The sequence below is a fragment of the Lepidochelys olivacea genome (genome assembly GCF_965140295.1).
Source record: "Lepidochelys olivacea isolate rLepOli2 genome assembly, chromosome: 1".
NCBI classification, from domain to species: domain Eukaryota; kingdom Metazoa; phylum Chordata; order Testudines; family Cheloniidae; genus Lepidochelys; species Lepidochelys olivacea.
This window is the reverse complement of record NC_140411.1, coordinates 217,692,495-217,704,860: the sequence shown is the minus strand read 5'-3', so window position 1 is coordinate 217,704,860 and position 12,366 is coordinate 217,692,495. Positions and strand designations below refer to the sequence as shown.

Here is a 12,366-nt window from a genome sequence, read left to right as displayed (position 1 = left end):
ACTCGTGTATCTGAAACTAGAAATATGAAATATAACTCTGAGGTCCTATTGTAGTTATGCACAGTGTGGGTCATTCATGGTGGTTTGGAATCTTAATGTCTCCCATTAACCAGGACAATTGACTGTGGATTGCTCTGTTTTACTTCTCAGTCTTCCTGTATACTAGCAAGTGGGTAATGAAGTCTTACAGTGACATGTGATCATGTCACCTGAACTCGAATCCCTCTTTAACCTGGTGCTTTTCCATTGAAAAGGAGGGGTGAGAACCCAGAGAGGGACAAAGGATTCCCACCTTATGCAAAAGATATATAAGTGAGTGGAACAGAACAAAGTGGGCAGCCATCATGAGAAATCCCCTAGCTACCACCTGAGCTGGAACAAAGAGCTGTCCAGGGAAAGGATTGTGCCCAGACTAGGTAGGCATCCAGTCTGTGAAAGAAACTTATTGAAACATCTCTGAGGGTGAGATTTTATCTGTATTCAGTTTTATTACTGTATTAGGCTTAGATTTGCATGTTTTATTGTATTTTACTTGATAATTCACTTTGTTCTGTCTGATACTATTTGGAACCACTTAAATCCTGCTTTCTGTATTTAATAAAATCACATTTTACTTATTAATTAACCCAGAGTATGTATTCATACCAGGGAGGGGGGGTAAACAGCTGTGCATATCTTTCTCCGAGTGTTATAGAGGGCGGACAAGTTATGAGTTTACCCTGTATAAGCGTTATACAAGGTAAAATGGATTTATTTGGGGTTTGGACCCCATTGGGAGTTGGGCATCTGAGTGTTAAAGACAGGAACACTTCTTAATTGCTTTCAGTTAAGTCTGCAGCTTTGGGGCATGTGCTTCAGACCCTGGATCTGTGCTGGAGCAGACTGGAATGTCTGGCTCAGCAAGACAGGGTGCTGGAGTCCTAAGCTGGCAGGGGAAGCAGGGGCAGAAGTAGTCTTGACACATCAGGTGGCAGCCCCCAAGGGTTTCCGTGATCCAACCTGTCAGAGGAGCTAATAATAATACTTACCCACCTACTTCCCTGGAGTTTGGTGAGGGTTTATTAGTGTCTGGAGAGTACTTTGAACACATAAAGCGCTGCAGAAATGGTGAGTACTCTGGAGAATCAGGCCCTGAGGGTCTCAGGTTGCTGCTCAATCACCCCAAATAAGTAGGTTTCAGAGTAACAGCCGTGTTAGTCTGTATTCGCAAAAAGAAAAGGAGTACTTGTGGCACCTTAGAGACTAACCAATTTATTTGAGCATAAGCTTTCGTGAGCTACAGCTCACTTTATCGGATGCATACTGTGGAAAGTGTAGATTATCTTTTTATACACACAAAGGTATTTTTTTCATTCTTTGTGTGTATAAAAAGATCTTCTACACTTTCCACAGTATGCATCCGATGAAGTGAGCTGTAGCTCACGAAAGCTTATGCTCAAATAAATTGGTTAGTCTCTAAGGTGCCACAAGTATTCCTTTTCTTTTTCCCAAATAAGTAGCGAGTTGGGAATTTTTGCTTTAATCGTTGTAAGTACTGTGGGGCAGCATCACACACTGAGGGGCAGGTGTCCTTAATCCAGCATCTCTGTTGCACTTACCTGAGCAAATCACACTGGCATCATTGTCGTGTGAGCACTGAGAGGCCCCCAGGGCAGTAACAGAGCAATGGCCCAAATGGGTTTCAGTCCCTTTGCAGTGAAATGTGTCTGTCCAGACAGAGCCAGTTCCCTTCCCAAAATACCCTCCTCCTGGGACTGATTCAGCGAATCCGCAGTCGAGCTGACGACAGAGAACGTTGGCGTCTGGTAAATCCCAGCGTGAGTCACAGAGGGTTCCCCAGGCACCAAGAACCTGGATCTCCACCCTCCCTGAGCACGCTGTGCTGCCGTTCACCAGCCGGAACCCTGTGTGCCCAGGGGAGAAGGGAGAAGGGGTTTAGAGAGGGAGCATTTAAGATATTTTATATTAAATAATAAAGAAAAGGAAAGTTGGGGGGATTGAACCCATTCCCATTATATTGAGTTGTTTAGGTTTTACTGGAAGCTGATAGCAGCTTTGTTATCCCAGCTCCCTACAGAGTGAGATCATTTTTTTTGCTGCACCCTATTCTAGAATACACACCACTGGGATTTTAGAGACATTGTGCCAAATTCTTACGTGAGCATATGACACTTGCATCATTTGCATGTGAGCACGTCTGTCTCCCGTGTGATATCCTGGGACAGTACACGAAGTGTGACTCATTCCCTACACACTGGAATTCCTCAGTCCAGATTGGTCCATGTCCTTCTCGGAAATGAGCTCCTCCTGGGATAGATAGAGCTGTTCCACACTCTAGTCCATTACAGATAACACTGGCAGCTTTGAGATCAAAGTGTGCATCACAGATTGTAGCCCAAGTGTCTCCATGTCTTACTTCCACACGTCCTGAGCAGGCACTGTCCCCTCCAACCAGCTGGAGCTCAATGTGTCCTAGAAAGCCAAAGAAGGATGAAAATTACAAAGGAGCCTTCGGGAGTTAGGTGTTCCACTGCCTTAGAACTTTGGCCAAAAGCCCATCCTGGTGCAGTGGGACAGTGCAGGCAGCAATTAGACATTTAAAAAAAAAACCAATGTACAACAAATGGAAAGAGGGGAATTTAATAGCAATCGATATATACTGGAAGTTCTGAAATGTAGAAAATTGATAAGGGAAGCTAAAGCTATCAGGGAAAACTCCAAAGTTGGCAGGGCTAGGAACAATAATGACCATTTTTTCAGTATATTAGGAGTAAAGACAAACAAACAAACAAATCCTAACAAAGGTGTAGCCCATTACAAATGGAGATGGTAAAATAGTTTATAATGATGCAAATAAGGCAGAAGTGTTCAATAAACATTTCTGGTTTGGGATAGAAGCAGGAAGTGTATTCGTACTATGTGAAGAGGGTGAACCACTCTGCAGTCTGTTGGTAACTAAGGAGGATGTTAAACAGTATCTAGTAGGGATAAACTTTTTAAAAAAATCAGCAGGCCTGAATAGCTTATGAAATCTTGGAATAAATAGAAATGTAGGACTGGAAGGAACCTCACGAAGTCATCTAGTCTATCCCCCCACACCAAGAGAGATTTAAGTATACCTAGTCCATCCCTGATAGATGTTTGTCTAACTTATTCTTAAAAGTCACCAATGACCTGTGTGATGGGTTCGGTCACAGACACCCCCTTGGGACTGTCACCTCATGTTCTGAAATTAATTCTGAGCCCGTTTTCCCTGCCAGCTTGGGACTCCAAAACCCTGCCTTGTTGAGCCAGACATACTAGCCTGCTGCAACACAGACCCAGATCTGGTCCACACCCCGAAAGCTGCAGTCTTCAACCAAAAACTGCTCAGCAGGTCACCTATCTCCAGCATCCAGACACTCAGTTCCCAGTGGGATCCAAATCCCAAATAAATCCGTTTTACTCTGTATAAAGCCTATACAGGGTAAACTCATAAATTGTCCACTCTCTACAACACTGACAGAGAGATATGCACAGCTGCTTGCTCCCCCAGATATTAATCACTTACTCTGGGTTTATTAATAAACAAAAATGATTTTATTAAGAATAAGAAGTAGGATTTAAGTGGTTTCAAGTAATAACAGACAGAACAAAGTAAGTCATCCAGCAAAATAAATAAAAAACATGCAAGTCTAAGCCTAATACATTCAGAAACTGATTACAGGTAAAATCTCACCCTCAGAGATGTTCCAATAAGCTTCTTTCCCAGACTAGACTCCTTTCTAGTCTGGGCCCAATCCTGACCCCTGGTACAGTCCTTATTAGTTCCACCAGACATCTGAGGTGGAAAACAGGGGTTTTCTCATGACTGACAGTCCCGTCTGTCCTGCTCCACCTCTTTTTATAGCTTTGGCACGAGGTAGGAATCTTTTGTTCCTACCCCTCCTTCTAAATGGAAAAGTACCAGATTTAAGATGGATTTAAGATGGATGTCCTGTGAGACCTCATTGTTCATTACCCACAGGCTGGCCCACACGTACACAGGAAGGCTTGCAGGTAAATAAACCATCTACAACCAATTGTCGTAGTCAATGGGAGCCATCAAGATTCTAAACCACCATTAATGGCCCACACTTTGCATAATTACAATCGGACCTCAGAGTCATACTTCATATGTCTAGCTTCAGATACAAGAATGATACATACATACAAATAGAAGGAATATATTCAGTAGGTTATAACTTCTGTTTTGATACCTTACATGAGACCTTTTGCATAAAGCATATTCCAGTTACATCATATTCACACTCATAAGCATATTTCCATAAAACATATGGAGTGCAATGTCACAACGGGGATTCCACAACCTCCCTTGTTATCTTGTTCCAATACTTAACTATCCTTATAGTTAGAAAGTTTTTCCTAATATCTGACCTGACTCTCCCTTGCTGCAATCTAAATGGATTACTTCTTGTCCTATCTACCCATTGTAGAGAGAAAGCCCAAAACTGGACACACTGCTCCAGCTGAGGCCTCACTAGCGCTGAGTACAGCAGGACAATTACCTCCTCTGTCTTACATATGACAATTCTGTTTATAAAAGCCAGAATGACATTTCCTGTTTTCAAAACAGCATCACCCATTTCAGTCTGTGATCCAACATAACCACAGAACATTTTCTGCAGTACTGCTGCCTAGTCAGTTATTCCCCATTTTGGATTGTTTGCATTTCATTTTTCCTTCCTAAGTCTAATACTTTGTACTTGTCTTTACTGAATTTTAATTTACTGATTTCAAACCAATTCTCCAATGTATCAAGGTCATTATGAATTCTAATACTCTCACCAAAGAGCTTGTGACCCCTCCCAGGTCATCCACACATTTTATGAGTTTATTCTCTACTCCATTATCCAAATCACTAATGAATATATTGAATAGTACCAGGCCCAGGAGAGTGATATTATTTCTGTATCCATAGGAACACAGTGACCAGAGAGAAAAGTGTTAAGGCAACTAAAGGGCATATGTCTTACCTAATCCTCAGCATTTCCCTCAAAACCTGGGCTGGCCCAATCTATCCCAGGTACCCCTGCTTGTGGGGACTGGGTTTCAATCTCCTTCCCTGTAGACCCTGCCTCTCTCTCTTTGTTCATCAGGGCTCCCCTTTTCATAGTTCCCAAGCTCTTTGTTTAATTTTCCCACTTGAAGGGCCCCTCCCCAATCCCAAGCTAGCAGGGGAGGGGTGCCCAGCTTGGTCAGAGGCAAAAGTTCAAAGGCCTTGACACCCGTATTGTCAGTTAAGCACCAGTGACTGGGTTCTCTGCAGCCATTGTCTGCCTTGCTGGGACATGTGGGGAGCTCCAGCAGGAGTTACTCTTTGAACCTGGTAAAAAATGGCAAAACAGCAATAAAAGAAACAGAAGTACACATAATATACATAACAATACAGATATTTCCCATGGTCTAGGCAGGGTCATAGTGGACAAGCAACGGGACTAGCACTTCCAGGGTGATGCTGTGAAAAGGCTAAGGTGATCCTTGGCGGTTTAAACAGGGGAGCAGTGAGAAGAGCTGGCTGAAACGCAGGATTTCCAGCTCACAGGAAATTTTGCTAGTTCAAAACTTCCTGTGAACCAGAAATCCCCTCAAATTTGTTCTGGAAAGACCAACACATGGTGTGTCCGACATGAAATTTGTTCCCAGGGACACCAGCAGATTCTGAGTGACACTGATATTCTTGTCAGTTTCACCAGTGCTAAGAGAAAAACAAAAAGGTCAATTTCTCTCAGCTGCTGCTAGGGATCCCAGGGTCTGTGGCTCTTGGGAAGCCTCACCATGCAGACTGCCTTGGGCTGGGGACCCCTGGGCTTCCAGACTCCTGGGCCAGCTGGTGTCCCAAATAGCCAGCTGGCCTGGGAGTACCGAAGCTCTGGGGTCCCCGGTCTGGGGCAGTCTGCAAAACAGGGCTGCCTCAGAGCCGCAGACCTTGGGAATCAGGATCCCATCCCAGGATTTTTAAATTCCCTGCTGTGGAGCTGGGAGCTGAGCCGTGGTTAAAGCTGGGACTCCCTTCTCCATGGCAGTGTTTCCCTGGAGCTGCAGACTATAGAAGACCAGGGTCTCTGGTCCTGGGGCAGTCTACAGGGTGCAGCTATCCCAGAGCAGCAGACCTGAGAGGACTGGGGTACCTGGCCCCAAGGCAGTCTGCATGGCAGGGCTGGCTAGAGCCCCCCAAGCCAGCTGGCACTTAACCATGCAGGTTTCTGCCACAACCCTGCCTGTGGTCTAGAGAAAGATCCTTGCACCCGACTCACTTTCATGGGAAATGTCGAGTTCAACAAACCAGCATTTTCCAATGAAGCTCTATTTTGTTGGATAATTTCTGACCAGGGACATGATTTTACCTCTGTATACAGTATGGTGAGACTGATACCGCATCCAGTGTGTTGTCCACATTTTAAGAAGGATATTAAAAAAAATGGAAAGGGTGCAGAGAAGAGCCACAAAGATGATTTAAGGGCTTGAAAATACGCCTTGTAGTGAGCGATTCCAGGAGCTCTGTCTGTTTATTTTTAATAAAGAAGACCAAGAGATTATGTGATTATACTGTATAAGTGCTTTAGTGTAGAAGAACTTGCGCAGGGACAAAACACTGGTATGCAGAGCCCTCCTTATTCTAGTGGAGAAAGACAAAACAAGAACAAATGGCTGGAAGTTAAACCCAGATAAATTCATATTAGAAGTAAGCCATATATTTTCCATAGCGAAGACAATTAACCACTGGAACAAACTAAAAAGGGAAGCAGATTATTCACCTCCTGAAGTATTTAGATGAAGACTGGATGCCTTTCTGGAAGATCTGCTATAGCCAAACAAATATTATCGGGTTCAGTTCAGGAGTAACTGGATTAAACTGGATTAAATTCTGTAGCCGATGAAGTGAGCTGTAGCTCACGAAAGCTCATGCTCAAATAAATTGGTTAGTCTCTAAGGTGCCACAAGTACTCCTTTTCTTCTTGCGAATTCTGTAGCCTGTTACCCAGGAGGCCAGACTATATGATCTAATGCTTCCTTCTGCCCTTAAAATCTATAAAGCTATGTATCTAAAAGGAAGTCAAGCACTCAAACATTCAGAATGCCAGATGCGTGCTGTCCTCTGTAACCTTAATTAGTCCCTTTTGTATTTCCATTGTGATACAGTCTTTAATTACACGATCCAACGCTATTTTTGCCCCAGGATCCCTGCCTCACTCAGTGCACAGGACACGTGGTGCTGACTGAATGGGTGGATGGTCAATCGTTCTTTTTATACTCATTGTGCAATGTTTGGCCCCAGCCCTTATGTACTGCACGTCATCCAAACTGAACTCCCAAAACAGAATTGTTCATTTCCTCACAGGCTTTTCTATGGTGCTCATTCCTATGGTAGCTGAGAGCTTCACAAACATTAAAGAATTTCTCCTCACAATACCCCTGGGAGGCAGGGAAGTGTTGTTATCTCTATTTTACATATGGGGAAATGAAGCCCAGAGACACGATGGCCAAAATGATCAAAAGTGTCGACTGATTTTGGGTGCCCAACTTGAGACACCCAGGTCCTGATTTTTCAGATTCCTTAGCATTATACAGCACTTAGTATGTTCAGAGCAGAAGACCTACTGGAGGGGTGGGCGAACCTTTTGGGCCGAGGGCCACCTGTGGGTGGGGAAATTTTATGCAGGGCTGGGGCAGGGGGTTGGGGTGAAGGAGGGAGTGTAGGGTGTGGGAGGGGGTGCGGTGTGCAGGAAGGGGCTCAGGGCAAGGGATTGGGGCAGAGGAGGGGTGCGGGTGTATGAGGGGGCTCAGGGAAGGGGGTTGGGGTGCAGGAGGGGTGCGAGGTGCAGGCAGGGAGTTCGGGGGTGGGGTGCAGGAGGGGATCGGGCTCCGGCCTGGCGCCGCTTACCTAAAGCAGCTCCGGGGTGGCAGCGGCACGCACCGGGGCCAGGGAAGGCTCCCTGCCTGTCTGCCCTGGCCCCACGCCGCGCCGCTCTGGGAAGCGGCCGGAACCACATCCCTGCACGGCCCCTGGGGGAGGGGGTGCACAGGGCTCCGTGCGCTGCCCTTGCCATGCCCCAGGTACCTCCCCCGAAGCTCCCATTGGCTGCGGTTCCCCGTTCCTGGCCAATGGGAGCGGCGGGGAGTGGTGCCTGGAGGCAAGGGCAACACACAGAGCCCTCTGCCCACCCACCCCCCCGGCCCGGGGTCCCAGGGATGTGGTGCTGGCTGCTTCTGCGGGGCCTGTGGCACCATGGGGGGCAATCCCATGGGCCGGATCCAAAGCCCTGAGGGGCCGGATCCGGCCCATGGTCCATAGTTTGCGCACCCCTGACCTACTGACTTCAGTTTACAGCAGCATATGCTCAGCACTTCTGCAACCAGACCCCCACAAGGGGCCACCCATAAAATGAGGAACACACAATTAATGACCACCTGTGAAATATTTGGTTTCAGAGGCTTGCCAAGCATCACGTAGGATCTCTGTGGCAGAGGCAGGGAGAGAATCCCGTTCCCCAGGGCAGGATTCAGCTGCCTTAACAAGAGACCCTCCTTTCTCCTTCTGCAATCCCCTGCCTCACACACAGCACACTTTGCAGTTTCTGTGACCAATGAGGCAGGGGCCCTACACAGACCAGCCTCCTTCACGCCACAACCAACCCTGATCCAGAGCCCTGTCTAGCACAGGCATAGTTTGACTGCTATATCTGGGGGGGACAGAGAGCGCGCACACACGCACACACACACGCAAACACGCACACACGCGCACACACAAACGCACACACACACACACACGCACATGCACACACACACGTGCACACACGCACATGCACACACACGCACACACACACGCAGACACGCGCACACACGCGCACGCACACGCACGCACACGCGCACACACGCGCGTGCACATGCTCACACACGCACGCACACGCACATGCACGCACACACGTGCATGCTGAAGCCAGTTATCTTGGCTCACTGACTCTCCCTCTCCCCCACCCCAGCCTGGAGTGGTCTCTGGGCTGCCAGGGCTGGGGGCGGGGCAGGATGGCTCCATGGGTGAGCCCCAGCTGCTGCTGTCTGCTGCAGCGACCTGAGCTTGGGAGATGTGGCCACTCCAGCACCGGCTGTTGCAGAGATGTTGCTGCTCTGGGGCCTCCCAGGGCCGTTGCAGCCACCTCCCTGCTGGGGCTGCTGCTGCCGAGGGGATGCCACATGCTGGGCTCCCGCTCCCCGCTCCCATTCCTCTCTCTCCTTCTCTTCCCATTCCCCTTCCCCTGCCCGCTGCCCCGTGCCCCTCCCCCTTTCCCAGTGTCCTCTGCCCGGCTGCAGGCACTCACCGCTTTACGGAAACGGGCAGGCACTAGGAGCCAGGCAGCCGTGCACAGCTGCAGAGCGACAACCCGGAGCAGCTACTCTCTGCCTCAGGAGAAGTGGCTCCACCCCCCCACCCCCGTTCCCTGCACCGACCCCGCGTGCCCCCCCCCATGCCTTTCCTCTGCCAATGCCCCCCTGCACCCTCCCAAACTATGCCCATGCTTTCTGTCCTGTGCACTGAATGAGGCAGGGGTCTCATGGAGAAAATAGCTTCTTATCCTGTAATTAAAGACGGTATCTTAACGCAGGTGTACAAGTGGGCCACAATAAAGTTACAAAGACAACTTTAATTCTGCCATTTCGTTATTTTTTACAGCTCAACTTTGCAAACTTAACGTTCCTTAAAAGTAACGTTTTGTGCCTAATTTCCTAGGTTTTTAAAAAAGCAAACTGAAAAAACAGAAGTTCCAAGATGCGGAATCATGTTGCCACCCTCCGGATGCCACCCGTCTCAGTTTTACCCAGACAGTCCGTTTTTTGGCTTCTGTGTCCGGGTGTCATTTAGGGTTGCCAGGTGCCTGGTTTTCTACTGGAAAGTCCGGTCGAAAAGGGACCTAAATGACACCTGAACCAAAAATCTGGTTTCCATGGGGCGGGGCGGGAAACCGGGTCATTAATCTGTGCCAGCCCCTGCTCAGCCAGGGCGGCTGCCTGAGACGATCCAGCGAGTGACGAGGGGAGAGGGGGAGTGAGCGATGAGGGCAGAGCCTTGAGGGGAAGAGGCAGAGAAGGGGCGGGGCCTTGAGGAAAGAGGTGGAGCAGGAGCGGGGCCTTGGGGGAAGAGGTAGAGAAGGGCGTTGCCTTGGGAGGAAGAGGCAGGGCAGGGGGTAGAGCCTCAAGGATCCGGTTACCAGCCATGAGAAAGATGGCAACCCTGTGACACCCACATGGGTCATCAGCAGCGTTGGAACCTTTAGATCCACCACAGAAACCACTGCCACTTGAGCTAACGGCGTAACTGACAGTAGTAGTATGTTGTCATCCTCTTTGTGGACCAGCATTAGAGCGGGATCAGAAAAATGTTTTGGAGGGTTTGACAGATATTTGCTGACAGCAGGGGAATGGCAAAACTCAGGGATCCTGGTTCCATTCCAGGCTCTGGAGAGGTGTGTGTTCTGGTAGTGACAGACCTGTCTTCCCCTGTTCCCCGAAGCCTAACCCCTTCTGCCCCATCCCCTCCAAGCAGTCCCGTATCGGTCCTGTCTCTTCTCCATCCCTTGCTCTGTGTCCCAGTCCCATTCTTCTTGTCTACCCAGTGCCAGTCTCCACTCCTCAAGCTTCTCATCCCCAGGCCAAGTCTCCTGGACAAGCCAGTCCTCGACTTCACCTCTGGCTTCCTCTGCCATTTTCCCTCCTGTTCTCTGTGCTGTCCCTCTGGGGTCCTCAGCTGATCTGTTTCTCACACTTATCCCTGCCTTGGGTTGTCCGGTCTGTGCCAAGCCCCAGTTCCCCTCCCTGGATGCCTCTTCCTGTCTCAGGGTTTCTCTCTACACACACTTAGCTTGTGTCAAACTGGGGTGCAAATTTACCCCGCACTAGCCTGCTGCACACTCAGTGTCCGTGAGGACCAGATGCTGCGCACTAACAGTTCCCCAGTGCTTGGAACCGGGAGAGATCAAAGCACACAAGGGAACTGCTCGGGCTTCTCTTCACTCCCACACTAAATCAGTGCCACTGTATCCATGCAGCAGAGACGATTTAACGCGTCTGGTGAAGATGCATTACGTCGATGGGCGAGCACTCTTCTGTCTACATAATTAGTCCACCTCATCGAGAGGCAGAAGCTCTGCTGGCGGGAGAGCGTCTCCCGCTGACCTAGTGCGATGCAGACACTGCTTTAAGTTGATGTATGTTACATTGCTTGGGGTGGGGGGTGTTGTTTTCACACCACGGAGCGATGTAACTTACATCAACTTAAGCAGTAGCGTAGACAAAGCCTCAGTGCGCAGCAACACTGTCCACATGGACACTCGGTGCATGACAGGACAGTGCAGGGTAGATTTACACCCCGGCTTGCCACGCACTAAATGTTAATGTAGACCTACTCTCAGTCTCCTCCACCCCACCCTGGATGCTTATTCCAGTCTCGTCACCCAGTTAGTCTTAGACTCCCCTGACACCCTGGTTCCTCAGCTGGTTTGTTTCCTCACCCACCTCCAGTTCCTCCTCATTGGTTCCCAGTCCCAGACTCCTCCCCCAGTCAGTCCCAGTCTCCCCCAGCTCCTTGCTCAGCACGTCACAGTCTCTCCCCACCCAATCCCTGTCCTAATTGCCCTGCCTAGCCAGTCCTAGTCTCTTGCCCCCTCCTCCCAGTCCCAGGCTCCTTGCCCAGCCAGTCCCCATCTCCCGCTTTCTCTCCCAGTCCCACTTTCTCTCCATCCACCAGCCTCCGGACTCAGAATATTCCCCCTGCATCCTTATCCTCATCTACTTTCCCCTGCCAACCCAATCTGCATTCAATTTGGGTAGCTTCCTCCCCACACTGCCTGGGCCCAATAGGTGGATACAGTCTCCCTCATCTCCATTCTGGTGCCTGGTGCCACTCTGGCCCACAGCAGACAGGAGTACAATTTCAGCATAATTTTATTGGTGACATATCTTGCCACTGCTGCAGCCCCTCTTCAGAGACCGTCACCTTCTTGCGGTGAAGGGGCTTGTGTGCTCCAATGATCCTCAGAGCTATGCTGTCGGGAGATTCATTTTTCTTCAAATTTGGAAAAATGAGAAGATTCCGGAAGACCTGAGAAATGTCAGCATTGTTACAATCTTTAAGAAAGGAGATAAGTTGGAGTGTGGAAATTATTGTGGCATTGACTTGCCAGCTGCAGCAGGGAAAATTCTTGCCCATAGCCTCTTAAACCGATTACTTCCCCTTGATGAGGAAATATTGCTGGAATCTCAGTGTAGTTTCAGACCATCCTGCTGGACAGCCAATATGATCTTCCTTGCTCACCAAATTCAGGAAAAGTC

The 12,366-nt window shown here is 48.9% G+C and overlaps 1 protein-coding gene across 1 annotated transcript in view; it reads right to left on the bottom strand.

Annotated features, from left to right (window-relative positions):
• LOC311520853 (antigen WC1.1-like) overlaps nucleotides 1-12,366 on the bottom strand; it is a gene marked incomplete at its 5' end in the record, with an annotated part of 82,468 nt that overhangs the window by 21,238 nt on the left and 48,864 nt on the right. The window contains one exon of the mRNA XM_084628714.1: nucleotides 1,599-1,904. Coding sequence (XP_084484840.1) covers nucleotides 1,599-1,904 — 306 coding nt within the window. The remainder of the gene's footprint in view (nucleotides 1-1,598; nucleotides 1,905-12,366) is intronic.